Below are 23,605 nucleotides of genomic sequence, written 5' to 3' on the forward strand. Positions count from 1 at the left end.
ACCTCAAGTTATAATCTTTAACTTTGTATTGATTCTTTGTGAATTATACATCATGCACCCCAATACCACTCATCTCCCCAACCCTCCATATCTGCCCTCCACTCTTGCACCCTCCCCATACACACAAAAAGCAGGAGGGCTGGCTCTCCTACACTCCTCCCTCTGTTTCTCTTTCTATCTCTGTCTCTTTTCTGTCTCTGTCTCTCTGTTTCTGTCTCTGTGTGTCTGTGTGTCTGTCTGTTTGTGTGTGTCTCTCTCCCTCTCACCTCCCTCTCCCTCTCCCTCTCTCTCTCTCCCTCTCTCTCCCTCTCCCCCCTCCCTCTCTCTCCCTCTCCCCCCTCTTTCCCCCTTCCCCTCTCTCTGTCTCTCCTCCCTCTCTCCCCCTCTCTCTCCCTCTCTCCCCCCTCTCTCCCCCTCTCTCTCCCTCTCCCCCTCCTCCTCCCTCCCTCTCTCCCTCTCTGCCTTCCGAAGTGAACTGCTGTGTGTTTTGCCAAGGAGTCTAAGTCCATAGAGAGCTGTCTTGTTCCTCATCTGAGGAGATCACAGATGGACCTGGAGGTGGCAGATGGAGAAGAGTCAGCTTCTAAAGGCTGCTATGGCTCTACCTTGCTGGGCCTCCGTGGTCTTTGGTAGCTTTCCTCTCCTCTCTTCCCATCCCCATCAAGGATGATCTAAACATGGAGAAGCTCCATACTGGGTGTTTATGAAAAGGGAACCACAGTTTCACCCCACGAGTCATGAGGTGGCAAGAAAACTTGCTCAGAAAGTTCAGAGCCCTTGAGACAGGCCACATATCCTACCTGTGGGCTGCTCAAGTCCCCACAGGGAAAAGTGATGGCCAGATCACTACATTGAATCTGTCCTGGGACCCTGCCCATTCTGTTTTGTTTTATTTTGCACCCCTTCCCCAAAAGTCAGGTCCGGTGAACAACAACCAACCAACCAACCAACCAAAGAGCTCCGATCTTCCTAGAGCCCAGACACTCCTGACAAGAGTGATCCAGCAGAACAGACAGTGTTCCAGTTTGTTCTCTGCTATTACCAGGCCATATCACCTGAGGACCCTGGGCCTCCCACTAGAAAGCAACAGTGAACAGAAAGAACTGTCTGGTATCTTCCTCCTCTGGCCTACCATCTTAATCAGGGCTTCTTAAACTTCCACTCATGACAGCGCGTTGTAACCCTGAGTAATAGGTATATAAAATAGATATATAAATCAAACAATTTCTGCTAGTAACTCCGAAAGAAATTACTTAATATAGTTCTTTGGGGGCTGAAGAGATGGCTCAGAGGTCAAGAGCACTGGTTGTTCCTGCGAAGCACTTGGGGTCAGGTCAGTCCCAGGCACCCACATGGTAGTTGCAGTTAACTAAATCCAGTTCCAGTGGGTCAGATAACTTCTTCTGGCCTCCGCAGGCACTGCATGCATATGGTGCACTTATATAAATATAAGCACTCATGCACACAAAATTAAAATAAGTACATCTTCAAAATAATAGTTTGTCACATATAATTTTACACGTAAAGACTGGCAAATTTGCATACTAATGAAATGCATGTCTTGCTTGGCTAATACAATCTAAAGATATGCTAATTTGATATTTACATGCTAAGGACTGCTGGTAGAAAAATATTGAAAAATCTTTGTTTCCTGTAATTAAACTGTTATGTTTCTAATAACATGATAGCAGAAAAATTTGTACATACAGTAAAAAAACATTGCAATTCCCAAGACAGTAGTCGTGAGACTGAGCCAAAGGTGTTTCAGGTAGTTGAACTCACACAGACACATGTGTGCAAAGCACACACGTTGTGTTTGCAGATTCAAGGCTGCTGTGATGTCACATGATGCCAGAAACACCTGGGCTCATTACACATTTGATGTTTTAATTCATTTCTGGTAGTTGAAAGTTCAGAAACCTTTGTCAAGATTTTTATGACTGACTCCCATATTCAGACGTCACAGTCAAGATCCACAGCTTAAGCTTCGATGTCCGTGCAGGTGCTGGGAACTCACAAGGTGACCACAGTGTCTTTGTACCCTCACTACATGTGAGTGTGTCCTCCCCAGCAACGGTCAACTTGAAGGGTGTCGCTAGCCATCCCTAACCACCTAAAGGAGTGCTAAGATCACTTCAGAAGAAGGAATTAGCATGAATTCTGATAATTTGAAAATAGATAACACTCCATCCAATACTCCCTCCTATCACCTCTCTGCTTGAGTCACTTACACGAGGAATGGTCTAGCCTAGGAGGGTTTGAGGTTACCGTTAGAATGACCGCCCTACCCCTTTGAATTCTCCTCTCTTACATTCATTTTGTGGAGTTCACTGTGTTGCTGTGTGAACCAGCTGCACTCTGCTGCAGCCAAGAGATCTGGGGCTGCCCAGCTGTATGAGAGCACATGGTTCAGAGAGACACATTTCTACATCTTCACTAAAGGTCTGACTGCCAATCAGAAGCCAGCCACCACTACCCTGGTGGCAGTGCCATTCCCCCTCTGGCTCTGGGTTCAAGCCTCCTTGGGTCATTTTCATTCTTCACTCTTGTGAATCCCTTCTTATACAGTGTCTTTGTCCACCTTGCGCCTTTGTAACATCAATTATAATGGTAAATGATCATGTACTTGTTGAAAGCATACTCTGGGGATGAAGAGGCTCCCCAGCTCCTTGTCTCAGACTCAGTGTGCTTCTATCAAGCATCTTCTAAGATGTTTTATTCTAGAGACAGGTCCCCTGGTCCTGAAACAGAGAGGTAGGGGACCAGCTGAGAAGCTCACCAACAGAGTCTACTCTGCCTAGGAATTCCCAATCAGGACACCCTTCGAGACTTCAGCAAGCCATCCCCAAGTCATCTCTGCATGCCCTAAGCCTGCTGATTTGATGATGTCTTCTCTTAAATCTGCTGCTTCTGTTTGTCTGTGGCTGTTGGTTCCTTTACTTTTGCTCACTTTGTACTTTAAAGTTTCCCTCATTCAAAACCCAAAGCATGGCTAGGGTGAACCATTCTCTATTTGGAACAGCCTTGGGGAAAGGGTCTTGCCCATCTCACCTTCAACTATACTGTAAGTATCACTACCCCCACCGGCAGCAAACTACATTGGTTCTGTCAGAGACTCTCGATGTGCTGCCCAGCTGGACTCCAAACGCAATGATCTGTTTGTATGAATGACTGTTAGCAATCACTCTGAGTAGGCAGCTATAGCAAGAGGATAAAGACTATTGATTTCTAAACTGGGCCTGACACTCAGGTCTCAGCAAATATTTTCTAAATGAATGACTAATTATCCCATCATGAAGTGTCATGCCTGATTACAAATAGGCTCATTGTAGTTACAAATAAAGCTGTGGTAAAATATACAGTCATCACACTGAAAATCAGTAAGTGAGCCCTGCCATGGTATGGAAGGCATCGCCACCCTTGTCAGAGACCATCCTGATGCTCACAACGTGCCGAGCCCAGTAGCAAGTAAGTACATAGGAGATGGACTCTACCCTCAAGGAAGTTGAGACCCAACCCAACAACAGAACCCAGGCCTCTGGGAAGAAACAGCAAGGTGCTCCCAAACCAAGGTGCTCCCTGGGGTGGGAAAAGAGATGGCTATGTGGAGAGCTATAAACAGAAAAAAGACAGAAAACTGATCTGTTACTACAGTGTAGCCACTGACAAATGAGGCAATGCCAACCCAAGAAGCCACTGAAGAGAAAATGAAAGCTCTATGCTTTATGGTTATACAAAAGTTAAATACGTCATGGTTGTAACGGTCTGTGCAGGTGCCTGTTGGTAATCAATGTCCCCACAAACTGACATGTAAAGCAAACAAGGAAAAACCAGCAACTGGCTGAGATAAGAGAGCATGAATATCACCAGATACCTGAGGTGACTCCACTCAAAATTCTGGTGAGAAAGCCACAGAGCAAGAAGCACACCAACAGGACAGACCAACACGTGCTATGTTCCCTTTGCTTCAAAAGGTGTGTCTTCGGGTTTCTATTGCTGTGATGAAACACCGTGACCAAAGCAACTTGGAGAGGAAAGGGTTTATTTCATTCACAGTTCCAACATTGAAAGCAGTGAGGACAGGAACTCAAGCAAGCAAGGAACATGGAGGCAGGAGCTGTTGCAGAGGCCATGGAGAGGTGCTGCTTATGAGCTTGCTCCCCATGGCTTGCTCAGCCTACTTTCTATTAGAACCCAAGACCAGGAATGGTCCCACACACAATGGACTAGTCTCTCCTCCATCAGTCACTAAGAAAATACCTTACAGGCTTGCCTACTGCTAGATCTTATGAAGGCATTTCTCAACGGATGACTCCAGCCTGTGTTACGTTGGCATAAAACTAGCCAGCACAAGATTCAAGTTTTTATAACCTAAAAACTCAATATTGGGAACGGGAGGGCCATTTCTACCTGTTTGCTGGTTTTGTGTTTGTTGTGATAAAATACCCTGGCAAAAGCAACCTAGAAGAGAAAATGTTTGCTTTAGCTCACAGACTCAGGTGAGTGACAGTCCATCACTATGGGGCAGTTGAGGCAGGAACCTAAAGTAAACAGTCACGCCCACAGTCAGGAACAGGGAGAGAATGAAGATGTACATGCTTAGTCCTCAGCTTGCCTCCTCTACTCTTACACAGTCCAGGGTCCCGAGCCAGGAAACGGTGTCACCCACAGTGGACTGGGGCTTTCCACATCAGTTAACATTAGTCCTTAAAACAATGCCCCCCACAGGCGTGCCCACAAGCTAACTTGAACTGGACAACATCTCTCACTGAGACTCTCTTCCAGGTGACTCTGGGTCCTTTCAAGTTGACACAGTAACCATCACTAATGAAAGAGAGACTTCATCAGATGGGGAAGCAAACAGAGAGTTGAGGTAAACGTCCCATTATCTGAGGTCCCTAAAAGACCAGATAAGTCCTCCTGGCCACTGGCACCAGCTCCTGCCGCCTCCTCCCATTCTCTCTGTATCTCCAACGACTCCCCTCTCCAGTCTTGGAGCCCAATGCCATTTCTTACCTCATGCTCAGCCAACTGTTAGGGCTCTACCATTGTTCCCTAGAAGACTCACCTGATATTGAGGACCTTGCTCTAAAATAGCTCCTAATCTTTCTCTACCTACTTCAGACAAGCTGCTAACTCTCCTCTCCTACCACAGAGGCTTGGAGTAAACAGCAAGGACTCGTGTGGGATTAAGTGATTGTTTAGTGTACACAGGAGCTGGTAGGTTATTACACATCGCTCTCAGTGTCTTTCATATACTGTAAGTGGCAGAGCAGCAGCCACTGGTTGGGATTTCATCTCCTACCTTGGATGATAAAGACGTTCTGTAATTTTGCCCTTTAAGCAAGATATCCAGTTTGGGTCTTCTGCCCACTGTGTCCTGCCCTGCTAGGATGAGTTAGTTTAGCGAATGGTGCCATCTCCAGGGCCAGTGGACTGCTTCCCTCACCTGACTTGCCTCTGAACTATAATCACCAGCCTGCATGTTGGGCCAGAAGTGGGGCTGGAAACCTGGTAACCATGGCTTCCGCCCAGGTTCTGTAGAACGGGGAGTTGGCCACAGGAAGTGACATCAAGATATTTCCACCATCACCAGCCTAAACTGCCATCCCATCCGCAGAAGGAGCACTGCTTACCCAGAGACTCCCTGCCCCTACTCATAGAACCCTGGCTCCCCCGTTCTGGGCTCAACTGCCACTAACTGCCCACTATTCAGGCTTTCTGGCCTCCTATTGGGCCCATCACTCTCTATAGCTTAGAAGTAGAACTTCATCCCTTACAGAGTTCCTGGAGCTCTGTCTCCTTCAGCTTCCTTCCTCACTCACTCCACTGGGGTCTCAGGATCAGCACAAGGATGAATCCCTTGCTCGGGCAAGCACTTTACTAGGCCTCTGACGTCCTCTGGAAGCCTTAGTCTACACCACTTTTCTCCTGAATCCCTCAGCCTGTGAGTTCTTTAAAGGCAGACCCAAAGTAGTGGTGTTTGTTTTATAACCTCAGAACAAGCTGCAGTAGAGTCAAATAAGCCTCAGGTATCAATTCTTCCTTGGACTTTTACAACAGCCTGCCTATTTCAAATCTACTGCCTCCTCTAGATAATTCGAACGTTTCACAACCATGGGCTATAATGTGCTGTATGATGCTTTTAAAGCTATGCCAAGCACCAGGGCAAAGGAACTGTGTGCTAAGAAAAGGACTTGGGAGGTAGCAGAACCATTTCCAAGACCCCAGTCACTGAGCTTGCCTCAAATCAGGCCAAATAATCCCTCCAACGCCAGGCCGCCCTGGAAAGCTCTTCCTCCCCACCAACCCCAAGAAAGCCTACCTCCTGCTCAGTTGTTGGCTGCTCCTCATCCAAGCCGAGGCAGCCACCCTCCTTGGTTTTCCTTCCCAATAACTCTCTTGTGTACAGTTTGTTGTGCAGTGAGACTCTGTGGTAGTCCTTGGCTTCAGGCTGCCAGGATACCTTTCCATCTGAGCTGTAACAACTTACAATGGGCATCGGGCTGCTCAATATGGTGTCTGGGGAGATCTACGAAGACAGGCTCCAGGGGCAAACAGAACAAAGCCAGAGTATAATCCTAGAGATGAAGGGCAGGGGTGAAACCTACTCCTACTAGCTCCAAGGAGAAAGGAGTCCACAGCAGGGCCCAGAGGAGGCTGTGAAGAACTGGGGTGCTGCTACCAAGGCTCTCAATCAGACACTTGTGACCACAGACAGGGGCCTCTGTCAAGGGCAACCTAAGGCACGAGTGTTGAGGTGGACCTTCTCCCACTATGCTAGGAGCCCTCTGAATCTCAAGGTTAGAGGATGGTTTTTAATTGGAGAGATGACAAAACCTCATCTGTAGCTAGAGGGAGATGGGCTAGAAGGAAAAATCAGAAGCCAGGCAAGATGGTTAGCTGCCAGGGCAGAGCTTATGAAACCGCAAGTGCTCTGGAAGCATCCACTGAATGGATGCCATAGTCCCTGCTTTGAAGACTGAGCTTGCCTACAGTGGGAAGCTGCATTGTGACAAGAAGGAAGGTTTCATCTTGACCTATGAAATCACAAGAACACCTTGTAGCTGCTGTACTCACGTTAATGTTTGAAGGCCACACACTTCGGATCCATCCTGGGTCTCGCATTATTGGAATCTGAAAGACAAAAACAGAAGTGAATTAGAAATACACAATAAACAAATTGTGACCTGGTTATATGTCAAAGTCTTTATGTTTTTGCATATCCAGTAAAAAAAAAAAAAAATCATGGAACTGGGGACTTGGCTCAACCAGCAAAGTGCTTGCTTTACAAACACCAGGACCTGAGTTTAATCCCCAGGACCCACATAATAAAGTTGAATGTGGTGGCATGAGTTTGTAATCCTAGCACTAGGGAGGCAGAGTGTTGCTGGCCAGCTGGTGTAGCCAAATCATCTGCAACCCAGGCCAGTGAGAGGCAAACTCCAGGTAGGGTGTGGGAGAGATGGCTCAGTGGATAAGAAAACTTGCTGTGCACGCTGAGGACCTGAGTTCAAATCCCCAGCACTCACTTATAAAATATGATAGGCGTGACTGTGTGCGTACATAACCCCAACATTGGGGACGTGGGGAAAAAAGCAGATCTCAGGAGTTCACTAGCCAGCTGAAACAGTGAGCCAGTGCCAAGGTAACAAAGGGAAGGATGACCGAGGAGGACACCCAATATCCTCCTCTGGATTTGGATTCTGCATGTGCATTGATTGGCATTTACACACACACACACACACACATACATACACACACACATACACACACACACACATACACACACGGGTGGGGGAGGGAGAGGGAACAACAATCATATGTGGTAACTCTCATCTGTAATTCCAGTGTTCAGAAAAGTGAAGCAGGAGGATTACAGAAAGCTTGTGGCTACGTAGCTTAGGCTACACAGTGAATTCCAGGCCAGCCAGGACTATAGCATGAGTGAGATCCAATCTCAAAAGAACAAAACAGTTAACAACAAAACAAGTTTTTAGAGGCGTCAACAGGAACACTCTAGAATCAGCCAGTAGTGGGGGTTAGACAACCAGCGACTGTGCTAAAAACCACCGAGCGATGCACTTTGCCACAGAGATCTGCAGCTCAGCTGTAAAAGAATTCAGGACTAAGCAGCATGTGGTGACTTCCTTGGCATCAGGAATGTGATGTGGTCACGAACTCCATTCCTTCCCTCTTTCTCCATCTCATCATCCTATCACACAACACGTGGGTGAAGCCACGGGGTCAGGCAAAGAGTTAGCAATGGGATCAGAACTCAGGAGTAAGTGCCTAAGTGCAGCCACACCTGTTTCTTAGGAGTGTATAAGTGTGCACAGCCCTCTTGCTCACCTCTCAAAGGGGATCCTATGGGTATCGTATGAACTGAGTGCACAGAGACTAAAGGGCAAAGCTTAGTTCCCTGGTACCGCTGTCAGTACTCCAGGTACAGTGTGTCCATGTTAAAGGAGACCCACAGCCATCATTTCTACAAAGGACCCAGTTAGCACCACCTAGAGTGTGTCACTGTGCAGAGTTAGCCCAGCTTTCTAAAGGACATGCTAGCTGTCCAGAGCCTTTAATTAATTACATCCCAGTTTGGCTCAGAATATGCCTTTCTTAATTTCTTTCCCCACTATTGTGATAAAATACCCTAATAAAGCAACTTAAGGGAGGTGGGGTTTATTTCGGCTGACAGTTCAAGTCCATGATGATGGGCAAGTCAGGGCAGCAGGAGCTTGAAGCAGGTGGTCGGTCACATTATATCCACAGTCAAGAAGCAGACAGTAATACATGCTTGCCTGCTGGCTGGTTCCCAGCTCCATTGTCTATTTTATTCAGAACAGGATTCCCCTGCCTAGAAAACAGTTCCACCTGCAGTTCAAATGAGTCTCCCTATAGCATTTCACATGATCAAGATAGTCCCTCACAGGCGTGGGACTTCTCCCAGGGGATTCTGGGTTGTGTCGAGTTGGTGATTAATACCAACCATCACAATACATGATTTGAGCTCAACTAATACAACTCTAAATAACCAAGCCTGGTAGTCCTCCCCCACCCATCTTGCTACCTCTTTGACTGGACTAGCTTTCTTGACCATGCTTGTTAACTGGCTGATGGTGAATGGTGATGTTCTGCACTACTTTGTGTTGAGTGCCTGTCAAGGTCCTGAGCTTTGCTTGGTTCTGGGAACACAGAGATGAGTGAGATGGGACTCTCTGAGTCACTAAGGACCTAGTGATAAATAGGAAGGCAAGTTAAAAAAAAATTATGGCCAAAGTTGAACTTCAAGAGATGCCCAGTGTGATGGTTACTGTTAATCACTGACTTGGAAGAATCTGGAATCACCTTCCAGGTGAGTTTCAAGGAGGGATTGCCTAGATCGAGTCAGCTATGGCAGGAGGACTATCTTGGTTGTATTAACTGAGGTGGGAAAACCTTCCCACTGTGGGTGAGCCCATTCCCTATGCAGGAGATTCTGAATTGGGTAACCATAGAAAAAGCAAGTTGAGCACTAGCATGCATGCATTGCCCTCTGCTGTTGACCAATGATGTAACATGACCAGCTGCTCCAAGTTCCTGCTGCCTCAGTTTCCCCACAGTAATGGGCTGTAACCCAGAATCATGAGTCAAATAAACCTTTTGACCCTTACATTGCTTTCTCTGGGTATTTTATCACAGAAACTGAAAAGGAAAGTAAGATACCTAGGGAAGAGTGAAAACACAGAGGAAGAAGCCAGCCTTCCTGCATGGGCTCAGATGGTAGAAGGCTCCACCCCTTGTGCAGATGTACTGAAGGCACCATCTGACATAACTCATAAGGTTGGGTATCTCCCAGGGAGAAGCAAGAAGATAAGGCTTCTACAAGCAGAAAAGGGGGTTGTTCAAACAACGGAGGCTCAAGCCTCAGGGGGCCCTGTGATTGCAGAAACCTGCTGCATGCCCTGGCACGAAGGTAGTGGAGTGGTCAAGAGGCGCCTGGGGCAGGATCCGGAGGAGTTCAGACTTCTGTGGACTCTCTGTCGTCAATGTTTTATGAACATGTTTCTCAAAGGAGAACCCTTACAGGTTCTCCATCTTGGCCACAGAAAATCTCTGGACCACAAAGCAAGAAAAATGAGAGGATCAGGGGTATGGCTCTTCAGTGAATCTCAGTGAGTGGAAGAAGCCCAGGAGGCAGAAAAATGAGTCCCAACATGTGGCCAGGCTGTGACTGAGATAACATCAGTCCACGGGACAAGAGGAAGAGTACTCACAGGTAAGTGTAGCCCTCACACCTCATCAGAGAAACTTCTCTTTGCAACAGAGACCATTATAGAAAACCACAATTTCTCAAAATGCAGAGACCAAGAGATGATGTGGTGTCCTGTCCTAACGGATACATCTACAATACAGTTCCCTATTCGGACCTTGTTTAGGAAGCCATGTATTATGGTTTGTATATGTTCAGCCCAGGGAGTGGCACTATTAGGAGGTGTGGCCTTGTTGGAGTAGGTGTGTCACTGTGGGTGCAGGCTATAAGATCCTCATCATTGCTACCTGGAAGTGAGTATTCTGCTAGCAGCCTTTAGATGAAGAGGTAGAACTCTCAGCTCCTCCTGTACCATGCCTGCTTGGATGCTGCCATGCTCCTGTCTTGATGATTATGGACTGAACTTCTGAACCTGTAAGCCAGGCCCAATTAAATACTGTCCTTATAAGAGTTGTCTTGGTCATGGTTTCTCTTCACAGCAGTAAAACCCTAAGACACCATGTTAGTGCAATTTCTCGGGTATAGCTTCCTTGATATTTCTAGGAGACACAATTTCACAGCAAATTTTCTATCCCTCTGGCTCTCCCAGTCTTTCTGCTCCCACTTCTGCAATGACCCTGTGGCATTTAATGACATCTTGGTTTCAAATGACCACTGCCATTGACACACTTCCACTTGCTATTCAACCCCCATCTCCATCAGATGCTACAAGGAGATTTTTGACTTGAACGTTTGAGAACAGCTGACTCAAATTCTTCAGGGGCCACAAACACAGTTATACAGTCATGCATGCAGCAGTCTGTCTGTGTGACACCTGGACTGTTTTCCCACCCTCATGGTTGGCTAGGAAGGCTGACAGCAATTGAAACTCACAGTGAATGCATCTGCCCCAATGGAAAATGAAATTTCTAATCAAACTTCAAAGCTATTCTTCTACCAACAGATGCATGGTGTCTCTAACAACACCTCCCATGAGAGTTGTTTTGATTTTAGAGGTTAAAACACAGGGACATCAAAAATGGCAAAAGCGTATGTTACTGTACAGGCTCCATGGGGCAGTAGAGATCAGACTGACAGTGCTCCACTCTGTGGCCTTCCAGGGCTTCCTCAGAAGAGCATTAAAATTGAGCAAGGGAGGACTTAGAAGGTAGAACCAGGAGGATCTGAAGTTCAAGGTCATCCTCAACTTCACAGAGAGTTTGAAGCTATCTAGGGCTATCTGGGGCCATGTGTCAAAGGAGAATAACAGAGAAGGAAGGAGGGAGGGAGAAAGGACAGAAGAGAAGAAGAAAAGAAGAGAGAAAGGAAGGGAGGAGAGGGAAGGAGAAAGGGAGGGAAGGAGAAAAGGAGGGAAGAAGGGAGAGAAGAAGGGAGAGAGGGAGGGAGGGAGGGAGGGAAGGAAGGAAAACAAGGCAGCTGGGTCCAAGCCTTTTTTTAAATTTTTAAAGATTTATCTTCTATATTTTGAGTGTTTTGCCTGCGTATATATATGTGTACCATGTGAATGCCTGGTGCCCACAGAGTTCAGAAAAGGTTATCAGATTCCCTGGAACTGGACTTATGGATGGTTTTGAACCAACATGTGGATTCAGGGAACCAAACCAAGGTCCTCTGGAAGATCATCAGGAAGATCAACAAGTGCTCTAAACTCCCAAGCCATTTCTTCAGCCCCCTGCTTTCTTAATAATACTCCATACTATTTAGTCTTGAGTGAGCCCAATCATGTCTCACTGGGCTCTTGTCTCCAGTTAAACTGAGGTTCAGGACTGGCAAGAGCAAGCTATCATGACATCGTATGCCCTGAATCACCCCAGAAAACCTCTCTGTTAGGAGGTCAAGGAGAGCAACCTTTCTTCCATCTAGATCCTTCTCCTCTTTATCCTACACTCTGCAGTTCATTCAGCTTCTGAGCCCAGCCTTCCAGTCTTCACACAGGCTCCTTCCTAGGATACATATCAGGTGGCTAGACACAGCCAAGGGTGTCAGCTCCGCAGTACAACTGTTGCCCTTGGCCTCCTCAGCATGCTCACAGAAAATTGTACCTTCTCGGAGCACCTGCATGCTTCCCTCATAGCACTTAGCACAGCTTGACAATGTGCATCCGTTTGCACAAGTGTTCACCTAATGACAACCTCCTCCATAAGGAACATGGCCTATTCTTGCCATTGAATTCACTGGAGCCTCAGGCCATGGGAGGTAGTCATTAAATATTGCTGAATGGAAGAACAGAGGTATAATTTTCTCAACATTCAAGGGAAGATACTGGAGCTAAGAGAGTCAAGTGAATTAGCTCGTTACACAACCAGCATATTATGGGGGTGGGGGGTGAGCAGGGATTTGTCCCTGGTTCCAGTAACTTCAAAGCTGGGATGCCATCTGTACTCCAGGCTGACGGCTATGGGAGGGGCTGGCACAGCCTTACTCTTAAACACCTTCCCTAAAAAGGTGTGTGTGGGGACCCTTCAGTTCCCTCTGCAGCCTCTGCCTTGGGTTCAGAAGTTCCCCCTTTATTGTCTGTTCCTAGTCACATCCTCTTGGCTACATGTAGGAGAACTGAAGTCCCCAGGTCTCATCCAATGTTCATATAAATGTGTGGCTTCCGCAGGACCCTCATCAGGTGAAAGGAAAGGTTAGGCACATTCCTCAGGACAGATCTAACAAAGGGAGAAGGAAAAGGAGAAGGAGAGGGAGATGGAAAGGGGGAGGAGGAAGGGGAAGGAGAGGGAGACAGGTAGCAAGCAATCTTTTTATACTCTACGAGGTGTGCCACCCACATACCTGGCTGGAGAGAAGGGACCCAGGATGTGTGAAATCCAAGAGTTACTTACAGGTACACCGGTTGGGGCTGGTTTTCAGGGGGAGTGTTAGTGGAGTGTCAATTACAGGAACATGGACACCTCACCAGCAACCATCACTTGTCTGTGAATCCTCAGGGATGTTTGGGGTTGCGTGATATGATGGTTTGCTCAAGGAGTGGGACTATTAGGAGATGTGGCCCTGTTGGAGTAGATGTGTCACGGTGGGTGTGGTCTTTAAGACCCTCATCCTAGTTGCCTGGAAGCCAGTATTCTGCTAGCAGCCTTCAGATGAAGATGTAGAACTCTGAGCTCCTCCTGCAACATGTCTGCCTGGATGCTGTCATGCTCCTGCCTTGATGATAATGGACTGAACCTCTGAACCTGTAAGCCAGCCCCAGTTAAATGTTGTCCTTACAAGAGTTCCCTTGGTCATGGTGTCTGTTCACAGCAGCAAAACCCTAACTAAAACACGTGAGTCCCCTACCCCGCTTCATGAAAAGATATCCACTCTTGTGCAGGTAACATAGTTGCTATAAATTCAAGAGTGAGGTGGTCTCATCATGCCCCAAAGTCAGCATTCCCCACTATTCCCCAACTACTTCGTCTACTTTGTACATTTAAAAAAACAAAACAAAACAAAACAAAAACAGAGTCTCATTATGTAATGTAGGCTGACCTTGAACTCACTGAGACCTGCCTGCCTCCTGAAAGATGAGATTAAAGCATGCACTACTACGCCCAACCCACTTCTGACTTTTTAAAACATTTATCTCTTTGGGTCTGGGTATCACTGCTCCTCTACAACAATGTGTGGAGGCCAGCAGGCTCCTTGCAGGACTCGGTTCTCTCCTTTCCCTACGTGAGCTCCAGGAATTCAGTTCAGGTCATCAGGCTTGGTAGCACCTAGCCATGCTAATGGCCTGACATTTTTTTCCTGCCCCTTCTTCTACAATGTCCCCCAAGCCTTTGATGATATGATATAGTTGTCCCATTTAGGGATAGCATTCACAATCACTTCTTCTCTACACTGTGACCAGTTCTGAGTCTCTTCAGAAACCACTACTCACCAAAAAAAGAAAAAGTGTTTGTGACCAAAGCTGAGAACAGTTCTAACCTATGGGCATAAACATAGTTGTTTAGAAGGCAAGTTTGCCAGGCACATTGTGTCCGGTTAGCAAAACATCAGAGGCTTCCCCATATGCAAGATAGCAAGTGTTGGAGCAGCATGTTCCAGAAGAGTAAACAGCCAGAACAGAACATGTACACAGGAACAGGAAGACAGTCTGGACTGGGTGCTTCTTTGAACAGTGGCCTGCCTATACCTGGAAGGCGGCAGCAACAGTGACTTTGCCTGTCTGGGAAAGAATATTTGTCTTGTCTGTATGGACAGTTTTGGCCCCTGGGTGATCCCTATTCTCCACCCCGTAAGTGTGTGTGTGTGTGTGTGTGTGTGTGTATTTATAGCAAATGACACTCTCTCTGAGTGAAATCGATCCCATTGGCTCACTCACCCGCCTGGCTATTTACGAAAGGCACCATGCAGATTCCACGTGTCTGCACACGCAACGCAGATGCTTCTGTGTAGGGTCAGGTTGGCTGGGAAACTGGCCAGCCCTAGGATTCAGAGCTGACAGGCTGCTATCCCTGCCTCCCTGGCCTCCCTGAAGTTCTGGCCTCCAAGACTGGAGGCAAGCCAAAGAGTGTTGGCTCAGAGCCACCCCTACCCCAGTCGTCCCCCACCCTCACTCCGCAAGCAGGGAAACATTCCCAGAGAGAACTGAGGGAAGGGGAGGTTCTCACTGCCGCCTTCCTCCTAGCCGGCCACAAACCCTGTGGGCTTCTATTGCATGCTGCTTCTTCCTTCCCAAGCCATTCCAAGGAGGGCAAGGTTTGCCTCTCTCTAACTCCAAGTGCCAGCTTTAACCATGCCTTCTTTACATTTATTTATTCTGGGATTCTTTGAGATAGGGTTTTTGCTATGCAACCCAGCTGTCCTGAAACTTGCAGCAATTCTCCCGCCTCAGTCTCCAAAGTGCTAGGATTACAGACAGGTGCCACCATGCTCTGCAAAATCTTACATGACATGAGTTTCCATCTATTTGAAAGGTCTTGGGGTTTTGAGGCGCTGGAGACAGGAGGCAGGGTCTCACGAATGCTAGACACATATGCTGTCACTGAGCTCCATTCTCAGCTCTCCTGTCTTCTATTATACTAGGGATAGATGGCAGGGTCTCACACATGCTAGACACATGCGCCACCGCTGAGCTGTGGCCTCAGCTCTCTTGTCTTCTTACATTTTTCTGCACTGATGTCCTCCCAGGGCTGGCCTTGTCTGCAAGGTTCACAAGCAAACCAAACGAGTCAGAACCTTGACTCCGACTGCCACCTCTCTGGGCTCTCGCGACCTTGAGGCTCCTACCAAACGTCTGTCCTTTTCACCTCAGGACACTGCACAATAAGGTCAGCTCCTCTGTCCCACATGATGCAGGCTGGCTGGTCCTAGCCTGTGTGTCCCGCCTTATTTCCTCTTTCCCATAGAAGCCCCATCTGGCTTGCATTACCTGCCTTGCAATGACTCCCAGACAGTCCCTGTTTTCCCTCTATGATCCTCTAGGCCTCCCACTTCCTAGGGTGTCACCGCACTGTCCGTTCATGACACTCATTTCCATGTTTGCATGCCTAATATATCTTCTTGAAGAAAATTCTGAATACCTTTAAAAACCTCTGGCTCCCTGGAGCCCAGTGACCAGCTAGAGCCCAGTGGAGACAAGCAGAGTGGCATTGGTGTACTGACAAACAGACACTGCACAGGCTACTTCAGCAAGGTGATGGCCTACACCAATAGACTTCTGCCAGACAGTACAGACAAGTCAACTCTGGGTTCCCCTACCCCAAGAAGTGATGCCAACAGCTTGATGCAATCTAGAAGACTGTGGTTTGACCAGCAGAATTCAACCCTGACCTATCACCCACACTTGCTTCTCTGCTGTAAGAGAGATGATGACACACAGTTAATGCAAGAGTAAAATGACAACAGTAGTGGAGAAATTAGTCCAGAAACCAGAATGCTATCTGAATTCAACAACTATCAGACTTTCATTGTTTGGCTGTTTTGTTTAGAATATCACTAAACAGCAACAGGACAGGTCAGTAACTCTTTGACATGACAGTCCCCCAGTATCACCTGGGTCCTGTGCTGCGGACAAACCTAAGAGCTTGTAGCAGTCGGAGCACAGGGCCTGGAGACTGAGTTGGTCAAGTCTCATCTCACGTGCACTGGGCACTTACCGTGAGCCATGCCTGTGCTAAGTGCTGAGCATATGTGGTGATTTCTATGAGGATGGAGACAGGATGCTGGGATCACTCATGGTAAACAGAGAGGAAGCGCAGAAGTTGGTATCTGTAATTTAGCATGATGTGTGTCTTAGGGAAAGAAGGGATTTTTTTCTTTGAGAACTTGTAGGGAAAAGGGGAGGGAAGAGGACCCAGGGGAGACATGAGAAGAAGAGCAAAGTCAAGAAGCTTAGCAGGGGAGTCTTGAGTTGTGAGTAGTGAGACTACAGCTCAAGGCCCAGGGAGAATGAATTGAGGAAAAGAAGAAATTTGGCACTCAGGAAGAGAAACTAGGAAGAGACTGGAGGACTCAGGGTACCAGAGAAGTGTTTTGTCCACAGTAGAGATAGTGAAACTCCAGCCATTGCCACAGAAAAGCCAGGAAAGAAAAATGAGCTAGAGTACACAGTCTTCGTGTGTCTGTGAGTGTCAGCCACTATCCTTAATCTGCAGCAGGGATGTAGTTATGTGTCTTTTTTAGGACCACCACTTCCCTGGGAGCTCATCCATTTAGAAACAAAGAAGTCAAGACTCAAAGCAGCTTTATGCGACCTGTCCAAGTTTATACATCGTACATTGCTCCAAAGCAAACTGAACAAGGTCTGTCCTGCCCCAAACGCCTTATTCTCCCAGACCCTGCCTCCTAAGAGGTCCATGCTGAGGCCCATGGGGTAGGCAGCAGTAGAAGAGAAGAAGCCATCATCACATGAACCAGGGTGGTAGAACATGCGATGTTGCGTGTTGTACCACTGATCAAGGTTGGTCTAGCCCTCCAAGCACCTAGTATTTTGAGCTATTTCTGTAGCAGGGCAACTTGAGAGTAAGAGTGTGTTCTTGGGCACCAAGTGAGCAAGATGAGCATGCACAATGAACAGTGAGCCTGGCACTGAAGTGAGCCTGACACATGGAGTCCATTGGCTTGCACCTGCAGGAACTTCTAACCTGCTATCAATTCTAACCTGCTATCAAGGCAGGCAGCCAATGACAGAAACTCAAACTCCTCCTCCTAAGCTAGCCAGGTGCTACACAGTGTTTTTCTGTTGAACTCATTTAATTGTCTAAGCTTTGAGAGCATCACCATTATGGTCTTTTTGTTTTGTTTGTTTCCATTTTAGTGAAACAGTTTCAGAAAAGTTGACTCATTTCCCCCAGGCCAGCTAGTCTCACTCATCCTTGGCTCCCATCTCACTCTTCACAGAGCTTTTGCCGGTGGGTGTAGCCTTTCCCTATTCTGCCCAACCCAAACTAATCTGGGAGCTCACCAAAGGCAGCCCCCAGCCTTATCCTCCTTATCCTTTAGAACAAGGTACATGCTGCAATCACTTGGTGACCCTTGACATATAGAGAGCAGGGGTGACATCATTATGCTGATGGCTGGAAGTCACCTCACTTAGACCTTTCCAGCATGTGTGATGTCAAATGCCACCAGCTATGTCACAGGCTTGAAGAGTGGGAAAGATGTTCTGCTAACTTTGTGACCACCAGGAAAGGGTAGGAAGATGAGACTTCACTTCCTATTCTACTGTCTTGCTCCCACGTGTCTCATAGACTCCAGACCCTTCATGATGTCACCTGTACAGTACGGGGTATGGGCAAAGCTAAGAGGACTTCTTAGAAGGTCAGAACTCACCTAACCCATTAAGTGAACCTTGCTGGTTTGCACCCATGGAGCTGAAGTCAACCTGTAAGGTATTTCTTTCAACACAGGATTTTTTTTGTTTGTTTCTTGGCAAGAAATAGTTCCCCAAAGTGTCTGCATGTGACTCAGAGCTTCAGAGAGATACAAACTTTAAGTCTCCTTAAATTTTAAGCTTTACTTTTAATTTGCACTCAAAGTAACAGATTTCCCTGCCGTATTTTTAAACATACTTAGTAGTTCTTGTCACCCCACGCCCACACCCACCCCTCGTCTCTCTGATTTGATCCTGGCTGTGTCCATCCGACCCTGTATTCCTTTTTTTCTCCAATTGCATATTATATGTGTTCCACTACCCTCCCACCCACCTCCCTTAAGACCTCTTTCCTTCTCTAGTTTCCTGACTGCTACCCACACTCTTTCCTACATACATGCACATAGTAAAAACTAGAAGCCAGGATACACGTGTGTGTGAGAGAGATCGAGTTGTGTTTGTTTTTGTTTCGTGTGTGTGTGTGTGTGTGTGTGTGTGTGTGTGTGTGTGTATGTATATATGTACCTGGCTGGCCTCCATTCATACATTTTCAAAAGCTTCATCCATCTTTCTGTAAATTCCATAATTTCCTTTTTCTTTATGGGTGAAAAAAATTTCATTGTGAACCAGACATATTTTGCACTCTTTTAATTTAATCCCAGCACTCGGAAGGCAGAGGCAGGCAGATCTTTGTGAGTTCAAGGTCAGTATGAGTTCCAGGACAGCCAGAGCTATGAAGTGACACCCTGTCTCAAAAAACAAACATAAATCAACCAACAAAACATTGTGTATATGTATAAATTTCATTATCTATTTATTAGTGATGGACATCTGAGTTGATTCCGTTTCTTTGCTACTGAACTAACACAACATTTTGCATGTGAATGAGGCATCTGTGGACTTGGCCTCACAGCAGGAGGACTCACTAAGAGTGAGTGCTTGAGAGAGGGGCTGATAACAAATCTGACATCTACCTTGGGTACCTTCATTGTCATAGTAAGCCTTCTGCTTACAAAATGCAAAGCCTTGACCTTGTTCATAGCACAACAGGTTCTAGCTGATCAGGTTTGCGCATGCAAAGAAAGCAGAGCTCCTCTTTGGAAGGCTGGCCCCAAATTGCTGTCTGCTAAAAGACACTTTGTGGAGTGCGAGGAAAGAAGTCAGTCAATGGTCACAGTGCACCACATGGCATTGTGCCACTGACAACTGTGACATCTGACTCTAAGTCATCAAGTCAAAAACAAAAGTTTATCAGTAGAAACAGCAGCCCCAAGTGTGGAGAAATCTCTGTTTTTGATGACATCAGGGCCTAGATACTGTCCTGGAGGTGCCTGGACTGTTCTTATATTTCTTAGAAGAGGTAGGTACATGGCAGCCAGTTCTAGCAGCCATGCTCAGGAGAGAAGTTTTAAATAAATAACTCAGACAAAACCCTTTGGCCTCTAGAACATCCAGTTCCTCCTCTGAAAGTCTCTGGCCTCCCGGGACTGTTGTGATGACATTACCAAGTATGAATGAGGCCATCCACAGTCAACTGGGTCCCTGCCAAGGCAGCCAGCAGTCAAGAATGCCCCACCCCACCTTGAGCCAGCCCTGGTGAGGACTTGCTGCATATGAGGATGAACTACCTGAAAATACAGACTCCCACATCCCTGAAAAGCCAGGACCTAGGCAGGAGTCTAGCTAGCTAGATTCCATCACTTGAAAGAGAATAATGGCATAGTCAGTCCTGCATGGAGCAAAACTCCAAGGCAAAACTGCCTTGCCTGCCTGGCCTGGGAAGCCACCCAAAGCCCAAGGGCATGCTGGGAAACCACCCAAAGTCCAGGTGCATGGCAAATCAGGCCTGCCTTCCTTCCTTCAATAGCTGTCCTCAGAAGACCCATTCTTGAACTCATTTCCCTTTGAGAAGGATGAGGTAGAGCTTGTTCCCAGCTCTGTAAGATGGGAGGAAAGAGCAGGGGTGGGGGCAGAAGGACAAACTCCAGGTGTTCACACACTAGTAAGGACTCAGGGTCTGGGGACTTGCAGAACCACATAAGGACATCACTCTCAGATTTCGTATTTTGCTTTGGTTTGGTTAGGGTTGCTTGTTTGTTTGTTTGTTTGTTTTTCTCTCACGTTTTATGACCTGCAGAATCAAAGTGACCCTTTCTCAAGGCCAGCTCTTTCTCCATCCGGGCTCCCATTCCCAATAGGATAGGAGTTGTTCTAAAAGACAGGGCTGCTCAACACATGTTCCCAGCATCCACCTCTGTGCAAGGTTTTTCTGAACTCGAAGCCAGTTCTTTGTAAGTACCTTCAACCACTATGTTCTCTTTATAACTAACAAACAACAACAAAGAATCTGAACACTGTGACCCTGGGTCATAATTGAAGTGAGCCTTGCTTTTAGAAAAATGGTGCCATTGTCTCTATGTGCCCAAAGGCAAGCCACAGGATGTGTGCCTCCAACTCCTCAGGAATAAGAGAGAGATAGCAATTACTCCCAGGGGTATTTCAGCATTTGGTGAAATAAGATGTCAGAAACCACAAGTGTGTGTGGTGGGAGCAAAGAGTGGTAAGGGGGATTCAAGGATAAAATGGGGGAAAGGTAGGCTCAAAGGAACACCTACCCATATCAGTGCCAAAATGGCCCTGTGTCCCTCTGGGATGGTCCACATTAAGGACTCTGAGCTGGTGATTATGTGAGCAGAACAATGAGAGAGAAATAACAAAATCTTTAAGTCATGTTTTATCTAGAGAACTGGCTAGTCAAGAAAGAGGAAGGTTGATACCCCTAAATTCTGCCTCCCATCTCATCTCCTGCCAGCAGGCTTTGTAGTGAGGGGTGGGAACAAAGATAGGCAGTCATTTCAGAGTTCAGTCTTAGCCTCTCCAGTCAAGGGGTCACTCTTGTCCCTGAAGTTCATGAAAGCTACATCTCTCCCATCCCCTACATTTCTCCCTCATTATCTCGAGAACTGGACTCTGGTACTGTTTAAAATGTTGAATGTGGGACAAGTGAGTTCGTCCATCAGGTATAGGCTCCTGAAGGTCTGACATCAATCCCTACAACCCATGTGGTGAAGAAAAAAGCCAACTCTCTCAAGTTGTCCACCACACACACACACACACACACACACACACACACACACACATACACACACACGCACACACACACACACACATACACACACACACACACACACACACACACACATGCATACATGCCAAGACATACTCAAGCACATGCACACATACATGCCAAGGTGCATTCACACACACACATACACATGCCAAGGTACATACATGCAATGTATGTACCACCCACACCCACAATAAATATAAGAAAAATTTAGATGTTCAATCTAGCTAGTGTTCCTTCATGGCAACCTTGAGCTCTTTCCCAGTCACCTGGGCTGAGCAGCTAGCTGGAACAAACCATTAGCAGTATGCACTGCTAAGCTATTAGTGACCTGTGTGTATAGTAGATTCCTTTTTGCACGACATGGTACAAATGTCCCCATATAATATAAAATACAAAGGGTCTCCTGTTCATCCCTCCTGGGCCCTAGCAAATCCTCTATCTGGAGCACTTATCCCCAAACTCAAGGTCAGTTCCTCTGGTCCCCTTCAAGTCTTCGCTCAAATGGCATCTTCCCAGTGAGCCCAGTGCTGCTGCCATCCTCCCTCCCCCGCCCCACTCAGAGCCCTGGTCTGCTTTATTTTCCCTCTCATATGGCCCAGGATGCAGTGTCTGCTTTCACTGTTTGTTTATAGATTGTCCAGAGTGGGAGGTCCAGGAGGCTGGACTTTAGTCTGGGTTTGTGCTGTGTGGGCCAGAATTTCCAGCAGAGGAGCAGGCATCTAAGAGCTCTCAGTGAGCATCACTGGGTGACTGAATTAGGCAAAGCACAGCCTGGTGAAGAATGCTTGTCAAGCATGTGTGAGGCCATGGGTTTAAATTCCAGCATCACAATAATGATAGTAATGGTAATTAACAACAACAACAACAACAACAATAATAATAATAATGTCCTATAATTCCTCATATAGACTATCACTAAAATCTGCTGAGAAAATAATTGACTATTTTCTCCTTACCTTGGGTATAATATGAAAGAGTGCATGTATGTATGTATGTATGTATGTATGTATGTATTTTAAACGAAATTTCAAAAGCTACTCACGCCTATTGTATGTTCAGTCCTATCCCCAGTGACTGATGAGGTACTCCAAGAACCATGACCCTGTCTCCTTCGCATCGCATGCACACTGTGCCCTCCCAACACCAAGGCTGGAGAAAAAAGCCAGACCAGAGTCCCAGAGCTGCTGTCACATATGATGCTGCAGAAGACCTGAGGAAACAGATGGTCGTGGGGAGAGGGCTCGCAGAGGCTTAGCTCAGCTCCCAAGAGCCAAGGGAAGGGGGAGTTCCTAGAGATCGCGAGTTGGAGGGCTAGGCAAACCCTGTACCAGTCCCGGGGTAGATCACATGATAGTTGCGGAGCATCTGAACACATTGTTTAACCTCACCTCCATTTCTTTATCCGTTCGGAGAAATCATTCTCCACAACCTACAAAAACCAACTCTGTTTCAAGAGCCCCCAAAATGCTGTGCCGAAATGACTAGTTGACTCAGTGGGAAAAGAACAAACCCGCACTTTGGGCACTCTTCTTTTTCTTTTTCTCCTTAAACAGGGTCTTGTGTAGCCTAGGCTGATCTCAAACTCCCTGTGTAGCCTAGGGTAAGTTTGAACTCCCGATCCTCCAGCTTTACCTTCCAAATGCTGAGTTTACTCTTTTCTGATACGGTTGGGACCCAGCTGTGAGGCTCTATCTAGTTCTCCAACTCTCCAGCGCCACCTACTGTGCACAAAGCATCCATCCTCACCACCTGGAAGTTCCTTGTTTGACCCAGTGCAGACAAAGTTTCTTATGTGTACGAGAAAGACTGATCCCTGCCCCCAAATAACATCTCTTCCTGACTTCAGCTACTCTCAGACTGCAGTGTATTCTCAATATCTCAAGGGGAGGTCTGAATCCCGTTCATCTCTGTGGCTTGGAATATAACAAAAGGTCTCTGAGCCAACAGTGTCTCATTTTCTGATGACTCCTTTCAAAGGAAGGCACCTATAAAAAGGAGCCTGGACAAATCTTTTCCTACAGCACTCTGTGTTCCAATCCAGACAACCCTAGAGCCTCATGTCCCTTGGAGGGAAGTAGAAAGGAGGTGTGGGCGCTGGGAGTCGGGAGGAAGCATTTGTAAGACACTTACATGAAGCTCCATTTACTGTTGAACGCTTCACAAAGTTTGTGGTACAAAGTCTAATCCTGTTTTGTCGACAGAATCTGCTAAAGGGTTTGATAACATTATACATTCCCAATCCCTACTTATCAGCTACCGAGAGCAAGCAGAAGAGCCAAGAGGAGCCAGGCAAAGCCTAGGAGATAATTCAGCCTGAAACTATTTGGTTTGTGATACACACACACACACACACACACACACCTCGGTTTACAGACTATACACACACACTCCTCTCCAAACCACACAGCAAGCAACCCCCTAG

General features: G+C 46.8%; 1 protein-coding gene across 4 annotated transcripts in view; it reads right to left on the reverse strand.

Moving 5' to 3' along the window:
* Positions 1 to 23,605, reverse strand: part of Lpin1 (lipin 1) — a 108,185-nt gene that overhangs the window by 71,219 nt on the left and 13,361 nt on the right. For 2 of the 4 annotated variants that reach the window (XM_031355818.1, XM_031355817.1), the window contains exon 2: positions 7,081 to 7,137. In XM_031355818.1, the coding sequence (XP_031211678.1) occupies positions 7,081 to 7,137 (57 nt within the window). Of the gene's footprint in view, positions 1 to 5,305; positions 5,671 to 7,080; positions 7,138 to 23,605 lie in introns of those variants that run through there. The other 2 variants (XM_031355820.1, XM_031355821.1) reach the window with 2 other exon arrangements.

The sequence above is a fragment of the Mastomys coucha genome, unplaced genomic scaffold, assembly GCF_008632895.1.
Source record: "Mastomys coucha isolate ucsf_1 unplaced genomic scaffold, UCSF_Mcou_1 pScaffold6, whole genome shotgun sequence".
In the NCBI taxonomy this organism is placed as follows: Eukaryota; Metazoa; Chordata; class Mammalia; order Rodentia; family Muridae; genus Mastomys; species Mastomys coucha.